Below are 27,085 nucleotides of genomic sequence, written 5' to 3'. Positions count from 1 at the left end.
AGGTAGGGCTCCAGTTTAGAGAGCTCCCCATCTGGACGCTTTCGTGGTGAGGCAAGTTGAAACACCTTCACCCTGCCTGGATCATGTGACAGTGCTCCACCTCCCTGTTCTGTGTAGCTTTTAAAAAAAAAAAATTATTGTTTTTATTTTATGTGTATGAGTGTATTACCTGCATGTGTGTAAGTGCACCCATGTCATGCAATGCCCGTGGAGGTCAGAAGAAGGTGTCAGATCCCCTGGAACTGGAGCTACAGGTGGTTGTTAACCATCATGTGGGTGCTGGGAATTGAACCCAGGTCCTCTGCAAGAGCAGTCAGTTCTCTTAACCACTGGCCACCTCTCCAGCCCAATGTGCAGTTTTCTTACGTCACACCTGACATCGCCTCAGAAGCCACGGTGCTACGTGAAAAGGGCTGAGACCACACATTCCTACCTACTCTGCTCACTGGACTCCACGGGGACCCAGGCTGGACACACGTTCAGATGACAGTAATTAATAGTAGTTCTAATCAGTGTTCCTTAGGTCCGGTGGTACAAGCCTGTCATCTCAGATGCCCAGGAGGCTGAGGCAGGAGGCAGAAAGTTCAATGTCACCCAGGACAACTTAGTGAGACCTTGTCTCACAGAAGAAAAGGGATGAATTTGTCACTCAGTGATGGACTGCTTACCTAGCACGTTGAGGCCCTGGATTCAGTCCCTAATACTGGGGAAAAGTGCCCTTTTTCTTGTACTCAGGAGAAAAATGTCTTATATTTTTTGGGAAGAAGCCCTTGTGGGTGTGGCAGACACAAAGAATTTTAGCAAAGATGACTTTGGTCCTTGGCTTAATTTGAGTAGACTCACCTTCTAGACCAGAATGGCACCTGCCTAGAGAATTCTAGACAGAGGGCCTGAATGCTCAGGTAGCTGGTGGGACCCCGTGCCTGGAAGGGTTCTGGCAGAGATATGGGCTTTCAGAGTCACTGGGTCTGAGTTTGGCTTAGACTCTTAGACTCTTAGGCTTTTATGTCAGCTTTCTGTTGTGATAAATGCCTGAGAAATGGCTCCACCTGGGGGAGATTTCTTCCGGCTCATCACCTCTGAGGTTTCCATCCATGGTCAATCCGTTGCTGCCTGGGGTGAGGCAGAGCATCATGGTGAGCAGTCACGGCACAGACAAGTGGCTTATGTTTTGGTAGCCAGGAAGCAGGAAGAGAGGGCCAGAGAAAGGATCAGGGGCAAGGTGTGCCTTTCCAGGGCATGCCATGCACCGAACCACTTTCCCTTCTAGGCCCCACCTCTCCATAATGCTATTGTATGATCCACAAAGGGGTTATTCCAATCACTCCCCAGAAGCTCAGCAGCTGGAGACCATGTCCCCAAAACACAAGCCTTTGGGGGAGACTCCTGGATTCAAACCATAACACAAACCATACTGCCATACACGGGCAGGTTCAGCTGCGTCCTTAGTTTCTGAGACAGGAACAAGAATTTCAAATACTAACAGAACATTAACTCCCAAGAGAGCTGAAAAATGAATATACATGTGTGTACATAGCACTGTTCATATGCAAAACATTTTGACTCAGAAAGGAGTCACTATACATTTGCTTATAAATGTGTAGTGATTCTGCATGCTCAGGCCAAGCCAGTGTCCTGGACCATGTGTCTGGAGTGAGCACATGAAGACAGACCCCGGTGAGTAGTGACACATGTGGAGATGTGCATACAAGTGATCGCATGCAGAGTTCCCCTCCTGCCTGCACAGCTCTCACACGCACACTTGTGGAGACGTGTGCAGCCTCTGAAGTGTGTAGCCAACTGAGAAGGGCCGGGGTGTTGGAACTTTGTAGGTCAGGAAGAGAGTCAGCAGAGCATTGACAGAGGTATTATCAGTCTGTGTCAGTTCCCCGCCCGGCCTCCCTGGGTTAAATGGAGAATCTACTTAATACAGGCAGCTCTTCCAATGTGGAGAGGCGGCTGATGCCACCTGCAGCTTGGAAACGGCTCTACACCACTTAGCTCCTCCTGAGCCTGGGCAGAGAGAGATGTGGATTCAGACAGGAGTTGGAAGAATTGCAGACCATTAAAAAGAAGTTTACAATTGTTTCAACTGAAGAATTTTTGGAAACTGCAGCAGCCAGGTTAAGACTGCTTGCTACATTTTTATAGATGCATTCTTTCTGAGCTGGTCTTTGAGGATCTGATCACATCACATTCTGGCATGGTAATAGCCCCAGTGTTCAACCCAAGCTCCTGATGGAGGATATATATGTGCATATCTAGCCTGTCCACCTTCTTAGGGACAACCAAATTACCGTGGCAGCATCAGATAGCACCTGCTTCTGAAAAGAAATGGAATGCATTTTTATTGGCTCAGCCAAAATGAACTGTCTTGAAATCTGTTTCACAAATAAACTTGCACATAAATTGTCCATTCGCCGCCTGGAATTTTTTGTTGTTGTTGTTTGTGTTTGAGGAGCTGTCAGAGATTCCTAATAAACAGCAAGTCTTATTTAGTTTACTGGATATGTAATTCTTCTTTTCTTTGAAAATAATTATTTTTCAAGCAAGTGCAGCAAAAATATAACCAATAAAAATCTAGCTATGACAGCATAAACAACCTTTATAGCAAGTGTGCACGCTGAGTTCTTCCAATCAAAGCGGCTGCTCCTGAGACGAGATCAAGGGGACAGGCTGTCTGGGCCCCAGCTCCCCTCCTTAGGGTCTGAGGTGGGAAGTGTGGCCCTGAGGTTAAGGAAGGTGCTGACTGCTTGGTTGGACTGGCATCCGACTTATCAACATGGTTTGCTGATACCTGCCTCCCAAGGCCTGCCCTGGGGACCAGAGAAGCTGACAGTCAGAGGGTAAAACTCCCTATAGGACTCTTAAATGGCTGTGGGAAGACCTCATCATTTGGGGTCCAGGCCTGGCCAGCTGTCCTGCAAGGAGGGCTGTGTCTATGCATGGCTGGGCTGGGGACTCGCTTTAGGAACCCATATGAGGACTCTGCTCAGTGCTGGATCAACCTGGTCCTTGCCTGTCTAGGACTCTGGAAGAAGGGTGCTTGTTCAGACCCTTCCCAGCCATGTGCCCAGGCTGCTCTCACTGCATGCAAGTCAAATGGGCACTGGGGTAGGGCAGAGCCCTGCTGGGCCCAGGTGGGCTCCAGGTTCCTCCTGGGGAGCTGTGCGTTAGCAAGTTCTCAACAGACTTGCCTGGGCTCACTGGGGCTCATTTATGCTTTTATAGTAGCTCAGAAGATGTTATCACAGCTTGAGAACTGAAATTAAAATATGTATCCTTCAGGTGCAAATCCAGTACTTACAGCTTTATGGCGGCTCTGTGGGGGGCTCCATTAATCTCTCACCAGTGAAATTCCTAAGGAAATTAATTCCCTTCAGTTGGGGTTATTCTCAACTGGTCTTTGGGGGCGGAGTAATTGGAATTTAAGAGTCTCTTAAAAGAAGGGAACCCTTGGCCATCTCACTTGAGTGTCAACCCTTTTAATGCCTCGCTTTCTCATGCTCCAGCCCCCACCCAATACCCCCTTGTGTTCCTCACTTCTGTAGGTCTGTAGGTAGGGTTACTGATTTCCGCTACAGGATGAAGCTGGGCTTTTAGGCTTTGCTTCAGCTGACCAGTCTGCTCCTCTCTAGCATGGCTTCTCTGTGACCCCATGGTACTGGCATCATGCCTGCTGGGTAAGACTTGGCCACAGGCGTGAATGACACATCATTAAAAGTTCATAGTTAAAATATTACCTTTGCTATTTAGGAGCAGTAAATACCAGCTGTTATTGCCCGCAAAATAATTACTGCATACACACAAATACACACACACACACACACACACACACACACACACTATTAAAACATAGTTGAGGGCTGAGAAGATAGCTCAGTCAGCAATATTTACTGCTTGCCTTGAAAGCAGGAGGATCTGAGTTCAATGCCCAGAACCCATTTTTTATGATTATTTATTTTATTTTATATGTATATTGCCTACATTTATGTAAGTGCATCCATGTTGTGCAATGCCCATGGAGGTCAGAAGAGGGCATTGAATCCCCTGGAACTGGAGTTACAGATGGTTGTTAGCTGCCATGTAGGTGCTGGGATTTGAACCTGAGTCCTCAGCAAGTGCTCTTAACCACTGAGCCATCTCTCTAGCCCCAGAACCCATTTTTAAAAAGCTGCAAATGGGGTGCTGGAGATATGGCTCAGCAGTTAAGAACACTGACTGTTCTTGCAGAAGACCAGGGTTTGAATCCCAGCACCCACATGGCAGCTAACAACTGTCTGTAACTCCAATTCCAGGGGATCCGACAGCCTCTTCTTCCATGGGCATTGCACGACACGGGTGCATTTATCTACACATATGGACAAATGTGAACCTTAAAAAGTTTATAATTCTGCTGGGTGTAGTGGTGCATGCCTTTAGTCCCAGCACTTGGGAGGCAGAGGCAGGCGGATCTCTGTGAGTTCGAGGCCAGCCTGGTCTATATAGTGAGTTCCAGGACAGCTGGGGCTACAGGGAGACTCTGTCTCAAAAAGACAAAACAACAACAACAAAACAAACAAACAAACAAAGATAATTCCAATGCTGTAGATGGGAAGTAGAGACAACAGATCCTGGGGCTCACTGGTTACCAGTCTACTTGGTGAGTTCCAGGCCAGTGAGAGTCCTAATATCAAAAAACAAGGTGGTTGGTTTCTGAGGAAACACATCAAGGTTGTCCTCTGGCCTCTCCATGCATACATGCATACACACCCCACTGTTACCTTTTAGGCATGGGGCAGAGTTCCTTAGTGGCCTCCTCACTGAAGCTTTGGCCCTCTTAGACCAGAAGGACGGCTCCCAGGACTACAGAGTCCCAGGTACTGTCCCTGAGCTCCAGAGTCCTGGAGTGCCTCCCAGTGCCTCCAGGACAGCATCACTATTCCATCTGCAGATGGCTCTAGGCAGCTGTTGTGTTGGAAGGGCTGTTCCTGACCTGGAAGGTCCAACAGCCCAGGATGGTGCCTAGAGAGCACCAAAGCTCCAGGTGTCACTGGCTCCCAGATGAGACCCGAGCCCCCAAGAGGGCATGGGATGTCACTGAGATGCTTATATAGGAGGTCTCCAGAAGTCAGTGGCCAGGATGGCCCCATGGGAACATGGTCCCAAATCAGCCCCAATCTCCTGTTTTAAATTTGAGGCACCAACCTGGCATAGAGTAAAGTTAGGTATAAGGGGAGAGAGAGAGAGGGAAAGGGAAGGGAATGGGGGAGGGGAAGGACAGAAGGAAGGGGAGCAGGGAGAGACCTAAAGCACTGAGTATGGAAATGGCAGTGTTTCTTTAGTGTGGTAAGAAGGAAAGCACTTGACTTCCCAGAGCAGTGGAATGAGGAGAGTTGGAGGTGTAAAAGGTCCTGACGTTGCCCTCAGCTATAAATGGGGGGGTTGGGGGGCCAGTGAAGGTTTTTACTCTATCACCTCCAGGGATCCAGAGGGAGAAATATGACCCCAGGTTAACTGTTAGGGGAGGCAGAAAAGTTGCATCCCCCAGCATGGATCCATACACAGCTGTAAATTGGGTGCACCAGGTCTCCTAAATGCATCTTGGCCTATGCTGAGCTCACTGGTCTTAGATGCTATAGTCAGAGCATTTTTGAGCCAGGAGGTCACCTGCTGCCCCTAGGTCTGTCAGTAGCACTGGTAACTGCAGAAAGGGTGGGGTGAAGTTGGAGTGTTACCCAGGACTTTTCCTAGTGTGTCTCCATAAGTGGTGAGCCTGTCTGCCACTTGGTATATGCCACTTCCAGAAAATTCCATTTAAAGAGTAAATCAGATTTGTCAAAATGCTAGGTGTGTGGGGGGGGGTTACTCCTTAAAAAAAAAAAAAGAACATTTCCTCCCTGCATTACCATTTTACTAATCTCAAATGACAAAGGCAGTCTGCGCTCTTTAATTTTTTAAAAAAATTTAAATTTTCATTTTATGTGTATGAGTGTTATGCCTGCACGTAGGTAAGTGCACCCATGTTGTGCAACACCCAAGGAGGACTGAAAAGGCTGTCAGATCCCCTGGAACTGGAGTTACAGACAGTTGTTAGCTGCCATGTGAGTGCTGGGATTCGAACCCAGGTCTTATACAAGAACAGTCAGTGTTCTTAACTGCTGAGCCATCTCTCCAGCCCCCACTCTTTGGGTTTTAAAAATTATTTTATTTATCTTTATTTTATACGTTTGAATGTTTTCCTTGTATGTATATAAGTGTGCCTGTGTGTGCAATGCTGGCAGAGGTCAGAAGAGGGCGTTGGATCCCCTGGAACTGGAGCTATGAACATTGTTAGCCACCATGTAGGTGCTGGGAATCAAACCTGAGTCCTCCGCAAGAGCCGCCAGTGCTCTAACCGCTGAGCCATCTCTCCAGACCCCGTCTGAACTTTTTGAAAACAAGTGGATGGCACAAAGAAACAGACACTGCAGAAACGAGGTGCCCTTGCCATCCCTGCCCTCTCTCTGTTGGCAAGTTCCCAAACTTAGGAGAATTCTCGGGAGAACTTTTTCTATGTCACATTCAGCTATATAGTTATATACTTAAAAACAGCCTTCAGAGTAGGTATACTGTCTTCATTTATTTTATTAATTAATTAATTAATTAATTAATCTATTTATTTATAGGCAAGGTCTCCCTATAGCCCCAACTGGCCTAGAACTCACTATGTAGACAGAGCTGGCTTTGATCTCACAGAGCTCTGTCTGCCTCTGCCACCCAAGGGCTGGGATTACAGGTGTGTGCCACCATGCCTGGTTTATTTTATTTTTGAGGAAGAGTTTCACACTACAGTCCAACCTTGGTGGAACTCACTATGTAGTCCAGGCTGGTGGAACTCACGATGTGGTCCAGGCTGACCTCAAACTCTTGGTCCTCCTGCCTCAGCCTCCAGAGTGCTGGAATCGCCGGCTTGTCCTATCCACGCCCTCTCTTCCTGTCTCCACACCATGGTTTCCCCTTCCCTCATTCTCCCTCCCTAGTGGGCTCTAAGGTTTTTGTTTTTTGTTAACTAACCTTTTATTAAAAATGGAGATTCATCCACTTTGACAAGATGATCAGATTGGAGTAATTCGAGTTACCTCCTTTCCTTTGTCAGGATATTTTTTGAAAAGCTATTGTTCCTGTTGAAAGACCAGATCCTTGAAGACATTTGTCGTATAGAAGGAAAGTGGATTTGTAGGGTCCTTGGCATGTCTCACGTCTCTGTCAGTTGTTGAAGCCTGTGGAGCCCGGAGCCAGCCTTACAGAGGGGCAGGGACACTGATGATGGGAGAAGGTAGTATTAAATAGCCACCCTGGAACTGTAGGGGTGGTTGTTCGTGAGTGGGACAGGGAGGTATCTGTGGGTGGGGTGGAGGTTTTGTACTGAGGGACAGTGATGATGTTTTGATATTTATTTCCTGCTACTGAAATTTTAATGAGTGAATTTCCCCTATTTCTGATGGTGTCGATATTGCAAAGTGACAGATTCCTAATGTAACCGTCACAGCTTCCTTTCTTTCTGTGTGTAGCTCTAAGAAGCAGAGATAACTGCTTTTGTATGTAAACACCAAGAGCGAGGTAACTAACTGGTCCTAACCTAACCCGGTGCAGCCCCTTCCCTGGCTCTCCCCTCTCTTCCTGCACTGGAACCTGTCCCCACTGTGTGATGTCACCCTGGTTCTGGCTGTGGGCGACAGATCCTGGTGAAGGGTTTCGTGTCTCCAGCCTTCATTTTTTTTTGTCTTTTCCCAGCTGATTTCTAGTGTATACTCTGCAGTCTTAGTCCGTGTTCGATTCTATTCTGTGGAAGTAATAAGCATGTTGTACACACTGTCCAAGAATTGTCTTGCAAGTTAAGGCTTCTCCCTGCACTGTAAATATAGACAAAAACTTATTGTGGCTTTGTTGAAAAAAAAATGGAGGTTCATACACATTTGTTAAGAAAAGAAAAATGCTGGGCCTGGGGGTGTACATCCCAGGATTTGGGAGGTAGAGGCAGGAGGGTCAGGAGAGTAAGGTGAATACTGGCTACATAGCGAATTGGAGGCCAGCCTGGGCTACTTGAGAAGTATCTCAAACAACAGCAAATTTATTATCAATCGGGCTTCGAGGCACATACTTGTAATGCCAGCATTTGGGGAGGTGGAAGCAAAGGGGTCAGGGATTCGAGACCAGCGTCGGCTACACAGTGAGTTCTGAGTCTGTCTGGGCTACATGAGAGCTTTTCTCAAAAAAGAAAGGAAAAAAAAGTGATATATTCTGTGTGCTTCTCCCAACAGTAACGGCTTGTAAACATGGAATGCAGTATTACAACCAGGATGTTAACATCCATGTGTAACCCGCAGTCTTTTTCAGATTTCTTTGTCTTTACTGGAACATCTGTGGTTTTGTTTCTATATTATCTTAACAAACAAACAAACAAACAAAACAAAAATAGATTTAAGCCAGGCATGGTGGCACACACCTTTAATCCCAGCCCTTGGGAGGCAAGAGGCAGGTGGATCTCTGTGAGTTTCAGGCCAGCCTGATTTACATAGCAAGTTCTAGGCCAGCTGGGGCTACAGGGAGACCCTGTCTCAAAAAGACCAAAATCAAAAATTAAAAAAATAATAAGATTTATTTAGGACTGGAGAGATGGCTTAGCACTTAAGAGCACTGGCTGCTCTTGTAGGAGACCCTAGTTTGGTTCCCAGCACCCACATGGTGGCCTCTAGTGCCAGGGGATCTGATGCCCTCAACTGGCCTTGGTGGGCCTTGCATGACCAGGGTGCACTTAACATAAACACATGCAGGCGAAACAGATACACATAATTTTGCCTGCATGTATGTTAAGTGCACCACATCCAGACATCTAGATGGATGCTGGGCTCTGGAGGGCAGGGAAGAAGGGACCTGAGTTTGCTGTTGAGGTGTTATTGAAGAGTGAAGAACCCAGAGGTGTAGCAGAGGTACCCAGGCCAGAGACCGGCTGGGAGGCATGAGAAAGGGTGTGTGGAAGGCACCACCTGCTGGGGGACAGGGAAGCCGGTTTTGCAAAAGGCAGGGAAAGCAGGAAGTAGGAAGGGCAGGAGGCAGGGCCTGAGTGGGAGGGTGCAGGAGCCCCAGAGGGAGGCCTGGTGGTGCCTAGAGGCAATGTTACCCCCAGGCCTTGCCACACCAAGGCCACAACGGGTAACAGGCTGCATTGAGGAGTTTACATCCGGCTTCAGTGGGGTTTGAGGTTCCTGTATTCCTGGACAAAGAACTGAGTAGAGGCCCAACAGTGGGAGCAGATGTAAAGACAGAACTAAGAGGAAGCAGGCTGGAGCAGAGAGCCAGCACCGCAGCCGAGGGGCCTTTGCATAGCAAGGGCTTTTCTGTGCATGCATTATCTGTAGCTTAGAATTCTACACACAGCTTCATGTGTTGCATGTCTCCTTAGAAGCTTAAGTCTGCACCAGGGTTATGTGCCTGGAGTTGCTTTTCAGGCACCCTGGAGCACCTCCGTATCTGCACCAGGTGGCAGAGGGGTTTTAGCTGGTCTTTGGTCTAAGTCTGGACCTCACCGTCAGCCCTGTACTCCTCAGGGTGGCACTCCAACGATAAGGTATACACAGGGCTGGGCACTAGGGGCGTGGTTCAGATCCCTCAGTCAGGGCTGGGGTTTAGACACTGCTAGTAGTCCCTTATTCTCAGACTTCATCATTCCAGTATGCAGTTAATGGATTCGGATTGCAGTGTTAAGTCTGACTTCACCCAGACTTGCAAGACACACCCGTTGCTATTGCAGACCATGGTGGCCTGGACCCAGAAGGTTTATGAGCCCCAGGGAAGGCCGCTAGGCCCGAAGGACTGCCGGGTGTGTGTGGGGGGTGTCGCAGGGCAGGCACCTAGCTGTGCATGTAGGCACCTAGCCAGGCATGTAGGCACCTAGCCGGGAGGGCGGGCACCTAGCCGGACATGCAGGCACCTAGCCGGACATGCAGGCACCTAGCCGGGAGGGCGGGCACCTAGCCGGACATGCAGGCACCTAGCCGGGAAGGCGGGCGTACACCCGGGCATGCAGGCACCTAGCCGGAAGGACGGGCACCTAGCCGGACATGCAGGCATCTAGCCGGGAGGGCGGGCACCTAGGCGGGAGGACGAGCGTACACCCGGGCATGCAGGCACCTAGCCGGACATGCAGGCACCTAGCCGGGAAGGCGGGCGTACACCCGGGCATGCGGGCACCTAGCCGGGAGGACGGGCACCTAGCCGGGAGGGCGGGCACCTAGCCGGGAGGGCGGGCACCTAGCCGGGAGGACGGGCACCTAGCGGGGAGGGCGGGCACCTAGCCGGGAGGACGGGCACCTAGCGGGGAGGGCGGGCACCTAGCCGGGAGGGCGGGCACCTAGCCGGACATGCAGGCACCTAGCCGGCCGGTCGGACGGACACCTAGCCGGGCGGACCGGACTGGGGGGATTCCGCCTGTTGGCGGCGGTGCCCTACAGCGCAGGCGCGGGCCTGGGGGCCTGGCTTCTCTGCGCGCAGCCTCCTAGCTCACTCGCCCCGCCCCATCGAGCTCCCGGCGTTCGACTGGTCACGTCTGGCGGCGGCAGCATGGCGGCGGGGGCGGCTGAGGCGGCCGCGGCGGTGGTGGAGGTCGGTTCCGCCGGGCAGTTTGAGGAGCTGCTGCGCCTCAAAGCCAAGTACGCGGGGTGGCGGGGACTGGGGCCGGGGCGGCGGGCGGCGGGCGGCGTCCTTCGGAGCTCGCGGACCGGGCGCGGCCCAACGGCGTCTCCAGTCTCCGGCCGCGCGGCGGGATCCGAATGCGGATCCAGGTCCGGGTGTGGCGGGTCCTGAGCGGAGCCCGGTTCGCGGGCGGCCTGAGTCCAGCGCGTGCTCGTCCGGGTGCGGCCCCGAGGACCGGGCCCCGGCGGGGTCAGCGCGGGCGGACCCGAGAGGACACCGGGTGCGCGTGCGCGGGAATGCCGCTTAGCCGGGGCTAGCTGGGTGCTGCAGGCGTGGTCGGCCGCGTCCACCCGGCACCGCTGCTCCCTCCCGTCCTCCCGGGTGCTCCTGCACCTCGTCGGGTGCTGGCTCGGAGGTTCTGAGTTCTTGCTGATGAAGGCGGGGTTCAAGTGCTCTTCAAACGTCTCCTTTTGGAGTCCCGCGGTGGGGGTGGCTTATTTGTATTTTATGTGTATGAATGTGTTGCCTGCATGTGTGTGTAAGCGCACCATGTGCGTGCAGTGTCTGCAGAGGCCAGGAGGGTGTGCGGTCCCCTGAACTGGAGTTAGCATCATGTGGGTGCCAGGAATGGAACTTGGGTGCTCTGGGAGCGGGAAATGACAAAAGTTGGGTTCGGATCCACCGGACTTTATTCTGAAGGCAGAGGGATGGTGGAGGTGGCCTCGGGGCATGATCTCTACTTGCAGAGGCCTGCCCCTGAACCTCTGCACTCTCCTCATCTGAGGAGCGTCGCCTGTGTCTGTGTGGTCCACGAATTGACTTTCCTGAGCCTGGATCTCAGGCTGTAGCCCCAGCTGCCTGGAACGCACTAAGTAGAGACCTGCCTGCCTCTACCGCCACTCGCTACTGGGATTAAAGGGGTGTGCCTCTACTCCTGTCAAACTTACTTTTAGGCTTCATGGTTTAAACAGTTCTTAATGGGTAAATGTTTAAATGTAAATACCATTTTCTCAGCAAGTTAGAGGCCAGCCTGGTCTGCTTAGTGAGTTCCAGGCTTGCGGGAGCTACCCTGGGACTCTGCTTAAAAAAATCAGCCAACCAAAAAACACAGGGCGAGGTGATGCACATCTTTAATCCCAGCACTCTAGAAGCAGAGGCAGGCAAATTTCTATGAGCTGGAGGTTAGACTGGTCTACATAGTGAGTTCCAGGCAGACTGGGACTAGGGAGACCCTGTTCAAAACAAAAAACCCCCGCCACCCTTCCGCCTTTCCCCTCAAAACGAATGAAATAATTCCAAGCCACTTTTCTGTATTCTTACTCCTGGTCAGAAGATGGTGTTCCTGATTGCACTGTCTAGTCTAAATGGCAGCTTGGGAAATGCTGTCTGACCAGTGGGTTAGGAGCCCATCTGCTGCTTTTTGTGATCAGGGAAGCACTTAAAGATGTTAAGTAGCAGGACTTGGTGGTACACACTCAGTTTCAAAGAAAAAAGAAAAGACAAACTGCCGGGCGTGGTGGCTGGCACATACCTTTAATCCCAGAATTTGGGAGGCGGGTGCGGGTGGGGGTATCTCTGCTGCCTGGTCTAAGGGAGTTTCTGTCCTGCTGGGGCTACAGAGAGACCCAAAACAAGACAAAGCGAAAATTTAAAAAGCAGTGCTCTGTGTTGCTGCAATCATTTTCAAGCTCCTTTCCAAGTCATTGCTTCTAGCTGGTAAGGTGAGGGTACAAATACCACTTGTTGAGTAATTCAAGAGGGTTGGCCTATTTGTAAAGAAGAGTCTAGACTATGACAGAGTTGAGAAAATGGAAGCTTAATGTGAGATGAGTCATGAGCAGTTGAACATCCTGCAGCAGAGCAACAAGTGTTTATTGTGCACTAATTACCGCTGAAAACAGTGATTTTTCTGCCTGCATCTGAGTGCTGGGGATGCACTGTAGCTCAGTGATACCTGGTGCTTGCCTCGCGTGTTCAAGGCTCTGGGTTTGAACACTAATGCTGGGGGTGGAGGAGTCTTGTCAGTGAGGTTTTCAACCTGCTATTTCTAGAAATACTGTCTCAAACAGTGCATTAAGCATATTGGCCTGACCTTATGACATCGAAAAGAGAATGTGTGTCCTCTGTGAGGTGCGTGTCCTTAGAATGTTGGGTATTTCATGCTTAGAAAATAGTGAGGTATCTAAGTCCCAGAATTTTGGACAGTAAAAATAACAGTACCGCCATGTTGTGATCAAAGCACTGGCTTGTTTGCTCTTCAGCATCTAGGATGCTAGTTACTGCTGGTTATAGATGTGGGAGTTCAGAGATGTCCAAAGCCTTGTTCGAGGCAAAAGAACAGAACAGGCTCTGTGCACACTCCTCTTTCTTTGAGGCAGAGGCAGAATTCCGTATGACCTTGAACTCCTGACCCCTCAGTGCTGGTATGGCAGCGGGTGGGTGGGCATCACCACACCCAGCCGGCTCTTTCCCTTTTTGTCACACTTATACTGTTACAGAGCCTGGTGACCTGCTTTAGTATTGAACCCAGGGCCTCAGGAATGCTATGCAAGTGCTCTACCACCAACCTTTTTTATCCATCTATTGTAATTAAAAAAATTAATATTGTCAACATTTTCCCATGTTGCTAAAAATTCCTTGCAAATTTGATTTTTAATGGCTTTAAATATTTTAATGTTAAATATTTTTGAATATTTTGTTATGGCCATTTAACAAGGTATTAGTTGATAATGGATTTTCTCCATTTATCTTCTGTAAACTAATTGGAAGATACTTGTGATATTCATAAGCCTTTTAAATTCTATGGGAGTTCTAAAAAGTCTCGGTTTTAAATTTTCCCAACAGGATATGAAGGTATTTCTTTCACCTCCTTTTTCTCATTTTAAAAATCCTGATAACTGAAACGTTGCCAGGTGAGGGGGTCACACCTTTGGAGGCAGAGGCAGGCAGAGATGGTGTACATAGCCTTTCCAGGCCTGTCCAGAACAAAACAGAAAGCCAGACCTAAAACAAAAACAACCCTTGAAGAATCCCAGCTGTAAGGTGCAGAGGTTTTAACCCCAGATGTCTGTTGTGCACGGCATCTACATTTCAAACAAGAACTGGACTCCCAGGAAGCTCTGGAGCCCCTCCCCCACCTTCTCTCTGAGGGCCAGGCTTTCCCTGTGGTTGCATAGGTTCCTGCCCACTCCATTCCATTCCTCTCTTCCTTCTCTTTCCCTCCTGTGGAAGTTCCTACTGATTTCCAGCTTGACCAGAGCTAGCCTCACTAGACCTGCCTGTGGGAGGTTCTGTAAGGAATCATCTAGGTTAGGCAAATTGGGGTGCGCAGTCCCGCTCCGGGGGCCCAGCCTAATGAAAAGCCAGCTGAGCACCAGCATTCCTGGCTCCCGCTTCCTGACTGCAGTGTGACCAGCCGCCTCAGCACCACCCGGACTTCCTTGCCACAGTGGACTGTACCCTGGACTGTGAGCCAAGGAAGTCCTTCCGGAAGTTATTTTCCTCAGGTGTTTTGTCCACAACCAGACAGGTAACTAGTACATCTCCTGCCTTGCTTGCTAGTACATTTTTATTCAAGGAACTGCATCTGAGTGCTTCTTTCCACTGCTCAGCAAGGCCACTAGTCCCCAAAGCTAGTCCGGACTTCCCACCGTGCTTGGCTGTGCATCTTCATTTTAATTGTGGACACAGCTGTGCACTTTCCAGACTCTCCACCCAAGATCTTTGGGATCTAGTTTTTCCAGCAGTTTGTTTGCCTAAGGCCATCCTGAGTTGGTGGCCTGGCCTGCTCCTGCTGCCCTCTGAGTGGATTTCAGTTGTGTGTGGTAGGCTCTCTACTCAGGAATAGTGCAGGCCTGGGAGCTAGTGCAGTGTCTTCTCCGCATGTGCTCGCCACATAAAAGCCCCCTGTAAAAGATGGCCGTCTTGTCGTAACCGGTCAGGTTAGGTAGCCGCAGTGTGGCCGAGGTTCTTCACGCACCCTGTTAGCTCGGTCTGCTGTGACCTCAGTCTGCCGTGACCTTGGTCTACTGTGACCTCGGCCCAGCCGCTCACCACTCCTAAGCGGCTGAGATCTGTGGGATGCACATTGTTACCCACCTGCAGTGTGTGTGTCCTTACCTGCCTTAGCCGGCCTTGGTTTAGAGCTTCCTACTTTTGTGCGGGCCTCCACCAGCCCTAACCAGCCCCCCTCTCTCTTTGAGATCATTTTACTAGTCCAGGCTTGAGCTCCTCGGGCTCTGCTTCCTCCTCCAGGGGTTGGGATTACAAGCCTGCAGGCCACCCTGGGCTTGAGTTGCTGCGTGGGCTAACAGCCTAGCTGTGTACTTGAGGGATGCAGGACTTGAGGTGCCTTCTGACCAAGTTCTCCCCACACTGCTTCTCATACTTGATCTGATCTTCATTCCTTGGCTTCTGACGTGGAGGACCTCGGGCCTCTGCTCAAGCTCCCTTTCCTGTCTCCTTAGAGACCTTGACCCTCAGCTGCCTCTGATTTTCAGCATCTCCCTCCGCATTGGCCCTGCGCAGAGCTAGCATCTGGAGGTTTTCTGAGCTGTCGTGAAGTTGATCCCTCTGTGCTGGCAGTCTTCTGTGCAGAACACATCTTCTGCAGCGGATCTCCGCTGGGTGCCTGCTTCCTTTAGCCATTGGTATCACTCACCCTATGAGTTACCCTTTGTAGATGCATTGTAGTTGCCAGCCTCTCTCCTCTTGACTTCTGTGAGACTCTTGACTTCTTACACCTCCTAGGCCCCTTTCCATCCTTTTCCTTCATCTGGTTTGACCCAGAGACGCTGACCTCTGATCTCTTGTCACTTCTGCAACATGGTGGACATGGTGTGGTCTCTACCTCTCTCTCCCTCCCCCTTCCCTCCCTCTCCCTCCCTTCCCCTCACTCCCATCTTTCTCTCTCTACACGGTTTCCCTGTAGCCCCAGCTGACCTAGAATGTACAGAGATCCGCCTGCTTCTGCCTCCGCCTCCGCCTCCCAAGTGCTCGGATTAGAGGCGTGTGCCACCATGCCCAGCTCAGCTTTGCTTTCTTGGTTCCCACATCTGTATGTAGCTCACACTCAGAAATTCTCCCTGAGCTTGAGCCCTGTGCTGACACCCAGTAGACGATGTCCTTTCCTCTCAGGCAGCCCGACACATGCTGTCAGTGTCCATATCAGGACCTGGAGGAGCCTTAGGCTGTGGTCTGCTGCCAGATTCTGCCTTCTGCCGGTGACCCTCTCCTAGATTCCACGCCTGTTTGTGTTGTTGTACTGCCTTATTGTTTTCTTTCCTTTTTTTTTTTTTTTTTTTTTTTTTTTTTTGTCTTTTTGAGACAGGGTCTTCCTGTAGCCCCAGCTGACCTGGAACTTGTTATATAGACCAGGCTGGCCTGGAACTCAGAGATCTGTCTGCCTCTGCCTCCTCAGTGCTGGGATTAAAGGTGTGTGCCACCATACCCGGCTAAGGTTATTATTTTATTTCTTTATGTCTGTGTATGAGTGTACATGCTTGTGTTTGTGTGTGTGGGTGTCCATGGAGGTCAGAGCAAGGCATTGGATCCCTTGGAGCTTGAGTTACAGGCCATGAGCTGTGCAACATGGGTGTCGGGATTTGAACTCTGGTTCTCCTGATAGAGCAGCAAGCCCTCGTAACTGCTGAGCCAGCTTTCCAACCCCTTTATCATTTTGTATTCCCTTCCTTACCCATAGATGAATATCTTTGCTTTTCTCTACGTAACACATCTTTTTGATCCCCCCCCTTTTGGAGGGGGATTTTATTTGCATTTGGAATTCTGTAAAATTGAGTTTCAGTTGAATGTAAGGTGGGTTTGAAGTTGTCTTTGTGAAGATAGTTGTATATGAAAACAGGACTGGTTCACATTGAGATGTGTAAGAAGTCAGTCGATAATTTATCAGTCCATGTTCTGTCTGTTCGCACTAGTGTTCGGAATATCATCACGGCCTCACACGGAGTACAGGGGCGAGTCTGTAAAGAGCGGCTCCATCCTTGTTTCCTTGCATTCTTTTTCTCAGGGTTGTTTTTGCTCTTCCTGTGGTCACAGTCACGCCCTTTGTCACAGCACCATGTGATGTCCATACCAATCCTACGTCCCAGCTGATTTTCAAGAGCATCTTGCTTGTACAGAAACTTGGTTTCCACTTTCATCGAGGGCCTGAGATATAATTTATTCAGTTAGTTGAGATGGATGGGCAATCAGAAACATGTCTGCGCCGAATGTAGACTTGAGATACCACCAACCTGAATGTTCACCCCAAGGAAGTCAGAGCGGCAGTGTTCTGTCCCCAGCACAGCCATGTTCTACCAGCGCAGAGGAGCCCAGGCACTTCTGAACGTTTCCTTGGTAGGGGAATTTTGTCTGTGTCAGTCAGTATTTGCTTGTGTCCAAGGTTACTGTAATCTAAAAAGTGCATCTTGTTGATTTGCAGGTGCCTCCTTGTGGTCCATTTCTGGGCACCATGGGCTCCACAGTGCACACAGATGAACGACGTCATGGCGGAGTTAGCCAAAGAACACCCGCAGGTTTCATTTGTGAAGGTACTGTTTGGGGTCTTGTGTCTTGTATTAATTTCTGACTTGATTTAGACTAGATTTTATAATGTAAAGGAAGCCAGTGTGAGCTCCGCTGTGTTGGCAGTAGCTTAGCCTTACAAGTCTCCTAACTTTGCCTGTCTCATGTGGTGAGGCAATCACTGCTGATTGCACAGAGGGCAGAAGTGTCTGACAGCCAGAGTTGACCAGATAATTCACTGGATAATTTTTAAAATGTTTTATTTTGTGTGTGTGAGTATACTGCCTGCATGTGTAAGTGCATCTGTATTGTACGGTGCCCAAGGCAGCCAGAAGAAGGATCCCCTGGAATTGGAGGTACGGATGGGCGTCAGTCACCGTGCAGGTGCTGGGAATCAAACCCAGTCCTCTGCAAGAGCAGCCAGTGTTTTTAACTGCTGAGCCCTCTCTCTAGCCCTGATAATTTTGGTTTTTAGGTAGTTCAAATAATTAAGACTTTATTGAAAAGCTAGCTATGGTTTTGAAAATGGTTCTAGAAAGCATATTGTATACAGGCTGCTGTGCCCAGGGAGATAGTGAGACATTGGTGTCTTGGACTGGGTAAATGGGAGGAAATGTGAACTATTTTTAACTTGCTCAGGGTGCAGAAGGAAGCCCCTCCCTTCCTCTATTTTTATTGTTTGGTTCCAGCATTTGAACCCAAGGCCTCCTGCATGCCACTGAGCTCCCAACCCCTGTGCTTGGGTTTTGCTGCTCCTACATTCCTGGTGTCTCCTGAGTGGATGAGTTCTAGGAAATTGGCTGTAACTAAGGTTAACACACGTAGTGTTAATCATTGAGTCAAATCATCTGAGCTGTAATACTGGGTCTAGGCAAAAAAGCTGAAATACATGTTGAGAAAAATTTTTATTCGCAAGTCTTCTTATTTTATTTTACTTTGTTTTTTTTTATTTTATGTGTATGAGTATATTTCCTGCATGTATGTGAGTGCACCTGTGTCACGCTGTGCCTCGGAGGTCATAAGAGGTTGTTGAATTCCCCTGGCACTAGAGTTAAGGATGGTTCGTAGCCGACATGTGGGTGCTGGGAATTAAATCTGGGTCCTCTGCAAGAGCAGTCAGTGCTCTTAGCCACTGAACCATCTGTCCAGCTCAATAGTCACAAGTCTTAATCCTTAGGAGTTTGCTTATTTACATTGAGATCTGGTCTCACTGTTTAGCTTGGGCTCTCAGTCCTCTGGCCTCCCAAGTGCTGGGGTTAGAGGCTTGTACCTCCATGCTCCAATTGGATCCTAGGGATCCAAAACCCAAACCTAAGCCTTGGTGGTGTTTTTGATTTGTTTTGTTTTTTTGGGGGGTGTGCTTTTTTGAGACACTGTAGCCCCAGCTGGCCTTGGAACTCACAGAACAGCTTGCCTTGGCCTCCTGGGATTAAAGGCATGTGTCACTATGTCTGGCTCCAAAGCCTTGATTTTTAAAGGCACAGATTTTGATTTTAGAGTACGTTTTGAGGAGTGGATCCATGTGTGAGATTAGAAAACAGAAGCATTGTGTGTCTGCAGGTCCGAATTCTGACCTAGCTGCTCAGCTCCTTTGTATAGGTGATGTTTTCAGACAGCCACCCTACTGCTGTCTGCTTTGAACAGGTGTGGAATTCCGCTGCCTCAGAATGCCAGGCGGTGGAGAAAGTGCTCACCCCACGTCCTCCTGCCAGCCCCTTTGTTCCTCACCACAAGTAACTACCTGTATTAATTCTGTATGAATTCCTCCAGCATTTCTTTATGCAGACGGAGCAGATCTGAACATACTAGTTAGCTTTTTAAATTTTAAGGGCTTACTTAAAATTCAGATGAATGCGTAATGTAACCTTCGAAGGTAACCCTAAAATGTCCAATATAAATAATAGAAGGGGACATTAAAACTGCATGTTTGGTCAGTGATAAAAGATAATGACTACAAGTGAAATGAATGATTAAACATTTCAATCATAGGATTAGTCAGCATCATGGTAATTGTCCCATGTCTGCTTCCATGTGGATAGTGTTACTGGTGTAGGTAACGCACTCACTGTTCTCATCTGCCATCTGAATGATTTATTAATGTGGCTGTAGCATTACTTCTCACATTGGTACCAGACTTGGCAGCGAGGTTTTAAGGTGTTCAGGTGCTTAAGTGTCTCAGTGAGCCAAGAGCACACAGTGCTGTGGCCGTGTCAGGGACACCTGAGCCTGACTGTACCTGCTGCTCAGGGCCGCAGCAGTGCTGGATTCCTGAGTTCCCTCTTTGGAGACACTGGCAGGGTTAGACTAGTCTGCAGGACGTTTGTAAGTTGGGTAATTAAAGGAGCTTATGGAGTGACAAGTAGAATATCTGAGAAGTCTTTTCTGTCGTCATCTGGTTCATTTTAAACTCGTTTTTTTTTTTGTTAATTGGGCTTCTTGAAGTTTTTAGAGTGAAGCTAACGTGCCACCCCATATGTATCTTTTTTTTTGAGACAGGGTCTCATGTTGCCTAGGCTGATCTCAGACTCCTGGCTGGGCTCAAGCCTTCTGCCTCAGCCTCCTGAGTGGCTGGGACATCAGATATGCACAGCCTTACCCACTCACCCACTTGTATTTGCTTTTTTTTTTTTTTTTTTTTTGAGCCAGGGTCTCCCTGTAGCCCCAGCTGTCCTGGAACTCACTATGTAGACCAGACTGGGCTTGAACTCACAGAGATCCGCCTGCCTCTGCCTCCCTAGGTGCTGGGATTAAAGGCGTGTGCCACCATGCCCGGCCTGTACTTGCTTTTTAAAAGAAGGATGCATTGGTTTCGTACTTTTGACTATAAAGGAAAGAGATTAATTCAGTTTTTGTCATAGACTCACAAAGTCATTTGAATGAGTGATTTTTTTAAAAACAGTTTTTGGTTAGCATACAAAGTAAATAAATTGCTATTATTTTTGAAGCAGGGTCTTATGTATGCTAGACTGGCTTGGAATTTACCATGTGGTCATGGATGTAGTCATTGATGACCTTGAAATTTTGATCCTCTTGCCGCCCTGTCACAATTGAGTGATGGATTGCAGGTGGTGCCCTGTCCTGTTTATTTGGTGCTGGGGATGGACTCAGCAAGCAGTCTACCCCCCTGAGCCATACCCCTGACCCAGTAGGTGATCTTAGGTATTTTAAACATTATCACTACCAACATACTCTTATTTGTGTGAGTTGGTGATATTGCCTTAGACAAATTAGTCTTGCATTTCTGGTCAGAGTAGCTGATTTTACTTTCATTGGGATCGAATGCTGAGTGGCATGCGACCCTCACATTTACTACAGCTGAGTCCCCTGTTCCTGACTTGGTGACAACTGTGAAGCGCATGGTGTTCTGGGAGCCACACCTAGAACAGGTGGTAGGGCTGAGCAGCTGAGCTGCATCAAGATGTGGGCCCCCTGGAGGCCTTTCCATCTCCAAAGGCTTTGCAGGTTTCTGTTATTCAATGCCAAGACCTTCTTCAGAACAGTTGAATAGCTAATTAAAATGTTAGGTCTTTTTCCTTTCAGATTGTATAGTGAACTGTTCCTCACCCAAAGAGGAAGTGTACTTTTTTGATGGGAGGGGTTGGGGGGTGGGGGGTGGGAAGGTGTACTCATGATGATCTTGCCTCAGCTTTCTCGATGCACCAAGGTCCAGTGGGAATACATATTTGCTAATTAATTATTTGGTAGACTCTTTCAGAATATGATGTTTGTAAGAGAAGGCGGGAAGGAGGGAGAATTATCTGAGGTTTTGTGAATGGTGAGGAAGTTGAGTGCTTCAGAACAGTTCCAGGTACAGTCAGTTGTGGGGGAAAGTCACGGGGTAGGAGCCTGGGCCCCCCACCTCACATGTGTACAGCCCAGGATTCCCACCTAGGGAGTGCTGCCACCCACAGTGGGTGTCTTCCAACTTCACCAGTGGTCAAGCTAGCGTGCCCCCTCCATGCCCAGAAGCCCATCACCCGGGTGCTTCTAACTTTTGTCAAGTTGCCAGTTAACACTGACCATCACAATAGGCAATGCCCTTTGGTATAAAATTTCTCAGAACTGTAACCTAGCAGTTGGTTGGCTAGTGAAATGTGTGCTGCTGTCCTTCATGTGGGTGTGTTTGCTGTGCAGTAGCTGCTGTTGCTGCAGAATGTTTGTGGGATTTGCAAACTTACGTTTCTGTTTTTTAAAATAAGCTTAAACTATTTATTTATATGTTTTATGCTATGAGTGTTGCCTACATGTGTAAGTGTACCACATGTATAAGTACACCACATGTGTGCATTGCTCATGGAACCAGGAGAGGGTGTCAGATCCCTTGGACCTGGAGTTGAGCTGCCATGTGGGTGCTGGGAACCGAACCTGAGTCTTCTGCCACAGCAGCCAGTGTTCTTAACCGCCGAACCATCTCTTCAGCCCCACGCTTCAGTTGTTTGCATTCCCTGCCCCTCTTCTGTGGTGCAGGGTATTGTACTCACAGCTGCTAAGTTACACCCAAGTCCCTATTGTTTACTTCCTAAAAAATAGGAACCATTAACTATTGGTTGATTGATTGAGTTTTGGTCTTTTTGAGATAAGGTCTCCTTGTAGCCCCAAGCTGGCCTTGAACTCAAAGAGATCCAACTCTCTCTGCCTCCTGGGTGCTGGGATTAAAGCACCATACCTGGCAAGATCTGATAAGGATACACACATTCACACCACTTAGTTTCTAAATGTTCAGTTGGTTATGTAAAAGGGCTCTGATGGCAGGGCCTGTGACTGCCAGTATTAAGTGAGTCAGTATAGGGGACACAGACATAAGCTATCTCTCAGAGCTGTCTCAGCTGTGAGCCACGTTTATCCTGCCATGACCTTGCTAAACCAAAGTAGAACCGGGCCCTCGCTCTGTTCTGCCCTTCTCACGGCTCCCCAGGCACATGGGAAGGGACTAGAATTTGAGCTGCCCCTTCACAGATGGAAGTGGGTAGTCTAGGGAGTTCATGGAAGGGTTAGAGTTTGGGGTGGGCAGTTAGGTCATGAAAGGAGCTATCATTGGTTATCTTTGAGCCCTTCCAAGTTCAGCCATTTAAAAATATTTCCTATTATCATTGCTAAAACTAACACTGTATTTGATCAGTATTTTGAAAGCTTTCTCTTTGCGGAGCTAGGGAGTGTACCCAGGACCACAGGTGTAGCGAGACCAGGCTCTGAGCCTTGCCCCAGCTCTGCAAAGGCTCTGGGACTCTTGGACTGTTGTGCCTTTGGGGGAACTCTGCCCCCTTTCTGGATGCTTCCTCCGTTACTATTGCCTTCGTGGTTGGAATGTCCTCTGATGTGATGGCAGGCCCTTGTTGCAATCCTCAGGTTTCAACAGGAATCTCAAGGGTCCTTTGCTTCTGAGGAGGTCAGTAAGGGACCCTTCTGAGTAGGAGCCCCTCGGGAATGATAGAAGGACCTGATTTCAGGAGCATCTGTGTATGTGTTTCTGAGTTAGGATACTAATTTTGTTCTGGTTCGAGAACCTGTTTCTCTTTAATATTACTTGTTTGGGGGTTTATCTTAACCTGTTGCACGGAAGGTGAGGATCCTTCCTGAGCAGGACTCAGCATGTAGTGGGCGATCTGATATCAGCTAGAGAATGAGCTGGCAGGTGACGTTGGGCATACCTGTGCGCTCCTGACTGCTTGTGAGTATGGGATTGAGCACGTGAAGGAAAATTGCACAGACATTTCTAAAACTTTAGTCTGTTCTAAATATTTGTATCAGAATATTTTGTCCTTTTTACATGAGAAGACAGCTGTTGCTAATTTAAGATTTAAGGTGTTATCACAAAGTACCTTACAAAAGTGGAAATAATTTAAAGCATTAGTACAAAAGGTGATATAAAAATATTACAAGTCTGCTGGAGTCGAGGTAAGGCAGGAAAACAGCACTGAAAAGCCTCAGACAGGTGGCTGCAGACATCCCTGCTGTAGATCAGCAGGCTGCACCCCAGCACAGGCCACCCGCCTGGGCAAAGCACACAGAAAATCACATTTCAAGCTCAATGGACATCTTTCACTCTTGAAGAAATTCAGTAACTATATATTTAAACACATTTAACAATATAACTTATCAATAAGCTTTATTTCCTATAGGTATAATGTAAATACAGGTCTTTATTGGTTTCAGAAAGTTTATATTAAATTGACAGTCCTGAGAGAGAAATATACCTTTGCTTTTCCTCAAAGTATATTTATAAAGACCTACATAAATAGCTTATAGTAATTGTGTTCTAATTATTTAGAAATTGTGTTTCTAAATGTCTTTGAAACCCATGTGCCAGACATCACATCATACCTGTTGGTGAGCGTCAAGGAGGTGATCAGACCGAGGACACTCATTCAGCGAGTTTACGTGTTTGAAGAGATCGGGAAGCAAGGCACCTAGTAGGCTGTTCGCTGAGTGTCCAGCAGCCACCCAGGGGTTAAAAGTAAAATTTATCAGACATCAATAGTTTATTGAAGAAATACTCCTTTTTGCTTCATAATTTGCAGAAAGCTGCAACTGTCAGTCATGATGTACTGCCTCTCGAAATCAGTCAATAGAGCAAACAGCAAGATCTGCTGTGGGCAGAAAATAAGCACTGTAATCACGACATAACTGGGGTCAGTGATTTATGGATTTCAATATAGTAGAAGCTGCATGTGATTGAAAATGTACTAGGTCACTAGTGCACCAAAAACTTTATTCACAGCCTCCAGGCATCTTTTGAAATGTGCAACAAAATAAAAACCTCTGAACCTGTTTTGACACTGCAGACTCGGGGATGACATGCCAGCCCAGTGAGTCTCATTTAAATGTAAATGTGTCATAAACTCTGTGGTATAGCCTTTAGAAATACCAGCTACTTGAAGGGCAATGCATGTGAAACTGATTTACATAACCAAAGTAGAAGAACCTGGTAATAAGCTTGACTTCTTCTATTTTAAAGTTGGAAGCTGAAGCTGTCCCTGAAGTATCTGAAGAGTACGAAATCTGTTCTGTCCCCACCTTCCTGTTCTTCAAGGTAAAAGAGTCCAAGAGACTGGACTGCTGGGGGCGGGGCTGGGGGCTGCTGGGGGCTGTGGGACTATTTGGTTCTTTTTATCTTTTCTTACTTAATCCCTGAACATAAGGTGTTGGTTTCTCCTGGCCTTGCACCTCTTTCGGGTAGTTCCCTGTTGGCACTGATGCTGAGGACGAGGACCCTGTCAGTTGTTGCCATGGGCGGCAGATGCCTACAGCCAGAAATGGAGCTTCCTGATCCAGACTTGGGGCTCTGGAGGCCGTGCTCCTGACCGGGTCAGAGGGCCCCGCTTAGGGCATGTACCTGTGTATTAGGAAACATCAGGCTGGTTCTGATAGTTAATGACTCTTCTAGAAAGCAAATGCATATCTGTGCTTCTGGGTTCCTATGGGCTTCATCCCAGTTCCCCAGAGCCCTGTTTATGCTCAGTAGCTCCACCCACGCTGGTGTGGGAGACACACCTGGTTTTCTTTGAGACATGGCTGTTTGTGTTTCTGAGGTGAGAAGCAGTACAGGCAGCTGGCACCAGTCTCCTCCTCAGTAACAGTGCGGACGCCTTTGCAACTGTGTTTATGATAGTAGAGTCTAAAATACAGATGGTGAAGGAATGCCTTATGTATTCTAAATGACATTTTAAACTTCAGAATTCTCAGAAAATCGACCAGTTAGATGGTGCCCACGCCCCAGAGTTGACCAAAAAAGTTAAGCGCCATGTGTCTAGCGGCTCCTTCCCACCCAGTGCTAGTGAACATCTTGAAGATCTCAACCTCCGCCTGAAGAAGTTAACTCATGCCGCCCCCTGCATGCTGTTCATGAAGGGAACGCCTCAAGAACCACGCTGTGGTAAGAAGCTGCTCCTGAAAGGATGTGAACAGAGGGCCTTTGCTACCCTAGGTGCTGTTGCGATGTACATGCCCTTTCCGTGCTGAAGTATACTGTATGCCTGTGTTCACCTGTGGGTGGGTGGGTGGACTCAGCAAGTCATAGTTCCCAGTGGTGACAGTCTGTGTGCTCTGTGTATACTTGGAAAACATGGGAACCAAATGGGCTCTTTGGAAATCACCTGATTCGGGCTCTTTCCTGTCTGAGTTCCCGAAGCTGAGCTCAGTCACCTTGTATCAGTGTTGGGGTTAGGTTCCAGCTTTGAGTTGCTATCTCTGCTAATGAGCCTTTTGCTGGTGTAGGGCTTTTTTAAGATTCATTTTTACTCTGTGAGTGTGCGTGTGCGTGTGCGTGTGCGTGTGCGTGCTCTCACCTGAAGAAGACATCAGATTCCCTGGAGCTTGAGTTATAGGCGGTTGTGAACTGCTGATGTGGGTGCTGGGAGCCAGACTTGGTCGTCTGTAGGAACAACAAGTGCTCTTTATTGCTGAGCCCTTTTCCAGCTCCTGAAGATGTTAGTTTGTCTGAGTGTGCATGCCAGAAGAGGGCGTCAGGTGTGCTGTCCCTTTCCACTTGTTCCTTTGAGGCACAGTCTCTGGACATGAGGCTCTCGAGCCCCCAGCCTTCTGTCCGTCCTCGGAGCTGGGGATACAAGCAGCCTAGTTTGCTCAGCTTGTTATGTGGGTGCTGTAATCCACATTTCAGTCCTCCTGATGATGCAGGAGGTGCTCCTAAGCATGTCACCTTTCCAGTCCCTTGGGTATTCCTGCTCTGAAGTTTCCTATTGTGGCAGCTTCCTTCTCTTCCCCTGTTCCGAGTTAGTGATTGTAGGAGTGTGCGGACTTTTCTTAGGGTTCTGGGACTGCCCTGCGTGCCCTTTGCCTTCTCTCCTGTTCTCGTATGATGACGGCATTTTGCTGTCACCTCCAGTTGATAGCTGCTAGTGGTTCAGAGACCCCTGTCTTGGCTTGTAGCCACGTGTACTCTGTGTGCGTGTGGATGCTTGTGAGTTTACCCTTAAATAAGGTTTAGAGTTACTGACCTGGTATTGTGCTTATGTTGTTTTCTTTCTCCTGTGCCCCCACAGCATTATTAGCTGTATAATTGAGCATCTGCTGCCTCTGATGCTTCTGTTGAGATGCTACGAGTGTTTGTTAACTACGCAGGGGGGATTTGTTAAGATACGTGGCGGTAAAGTTGAGTATGCCATTGATGTGGTTACTACATGTCCAGTGTGACATAAAAATAGCCACGCTTCCAGTAGAGATGCGTTCCAAGTTCTTCCCTGTGTGGTTATCAAATTACACATTATCTTAGGAAGCCGCCTACTTTTAAAAGTTTCATAAATAAAGAAATGATTCTTTATTCTCTTAGTTCTGCCTGAAATTACTAGGCAGTATCTTCTGAGTCAGATAGTACACATTAGTTAGGTATTGCCAAGCTTACGGGGCCTGTCCTAGAGTTACTGCTAATGGTAGTGACAGGCAGTCTTCTGTGGCGTGTCCTTATTTTGTTTTTATTGGAGTTGGATCTGTTGCCTGTTGACTTTCAGGGGTGGAAATTATTCCGGTGCCATGTTGTGTAGCACAAGGGTTACTACATGGTGCCTTTCCTTCATTGCCTTCATTCCAGTGAAGTGCCGTAGGCTGGCTGTCAGATGTGGGTCAGCCCGTTCACGTAGCAAACCCAGAGTCAGTCTAGTACGGTGTTCTTCTCATGGAGATCCAACAGTAGCTGTCCCTTAGCTGTTTTAATAACCAGGTGAAATTGGTAAGGGCTAAGTTACAAGGGAAGCAGCCGGGTCGGGGAGTGTGTCCCTTGGCATCCTGGCTGGGCCGCTGCTCAGGAAGTAGCGCCAGTCAGGCACTGCCTTTGCCTCAGTTCCTCCAAAGAGCACTGTGCTGCGGGTGGGGGTGGAGCTAGTTGTGGAGAGCTTTACAGTGCAGATGGCGTGTGGGTTGTTTTGTTTTGTTTGTTTTTGTTTTCAAGCAAATTAGT

The 27,085-nt window shown here is 48.4% G+C and overlaps 1 protein-coding gene across 1 annotated transcript in view; it reads left to right on the top strand.

The window, feature by feature from the left end:
- The first annotated feature begins 10,532 nt into the window (after nucleotides 1-10,532).
- Glrx3 (glutaredoxin 3) overlaps nucleotides 10,533-27,085 on the top strand; it is a 29,957-nt gene continuing 13,404 nt past the window's right edge. The window contains exons 1-4 of the mRNA XM_008832070.2: nucleotides 10,533-10,670; nucleotides 17,093-17,201; nucleotides 24,131-24,205; nucleotides 24,850-25,048. Coding sequence (XP_008830292.1) covers nucleotides 10,582-10,670; nucleotides 17,093-17,201; nucleotides 24,131-24,205; nucleotides 24,850-25,048 — 472 coding nt within the window. The 5' untranslated portion in view covers nucleotides 10,533-10,581. The remainder of the gene's footprint in view (nucleotides 10,671-17,092; nucleotides 17,202-24,130; nucleotides 24,206-24,849; nucleotides 25,049-27,085) is intronic.

Source organism: Nannospalax galili, unplaced genomic scaffold (genome assembly GCF_000622305.1).
Source record: "Nannospalax galili isolate Female #2095 unplaced genomic scaffold, S.galili_v1.0 scaffold810, whole genome shotgun sequence".
NCBI lineage: Eukaryota > Metazoa > Chordata > Mammalia > Rodentia > Spalacidae > Nannospalax > Nannospalax galili.
This window is presented reverse-complemented; position numbering and strand designations above follow the sequence as displayed.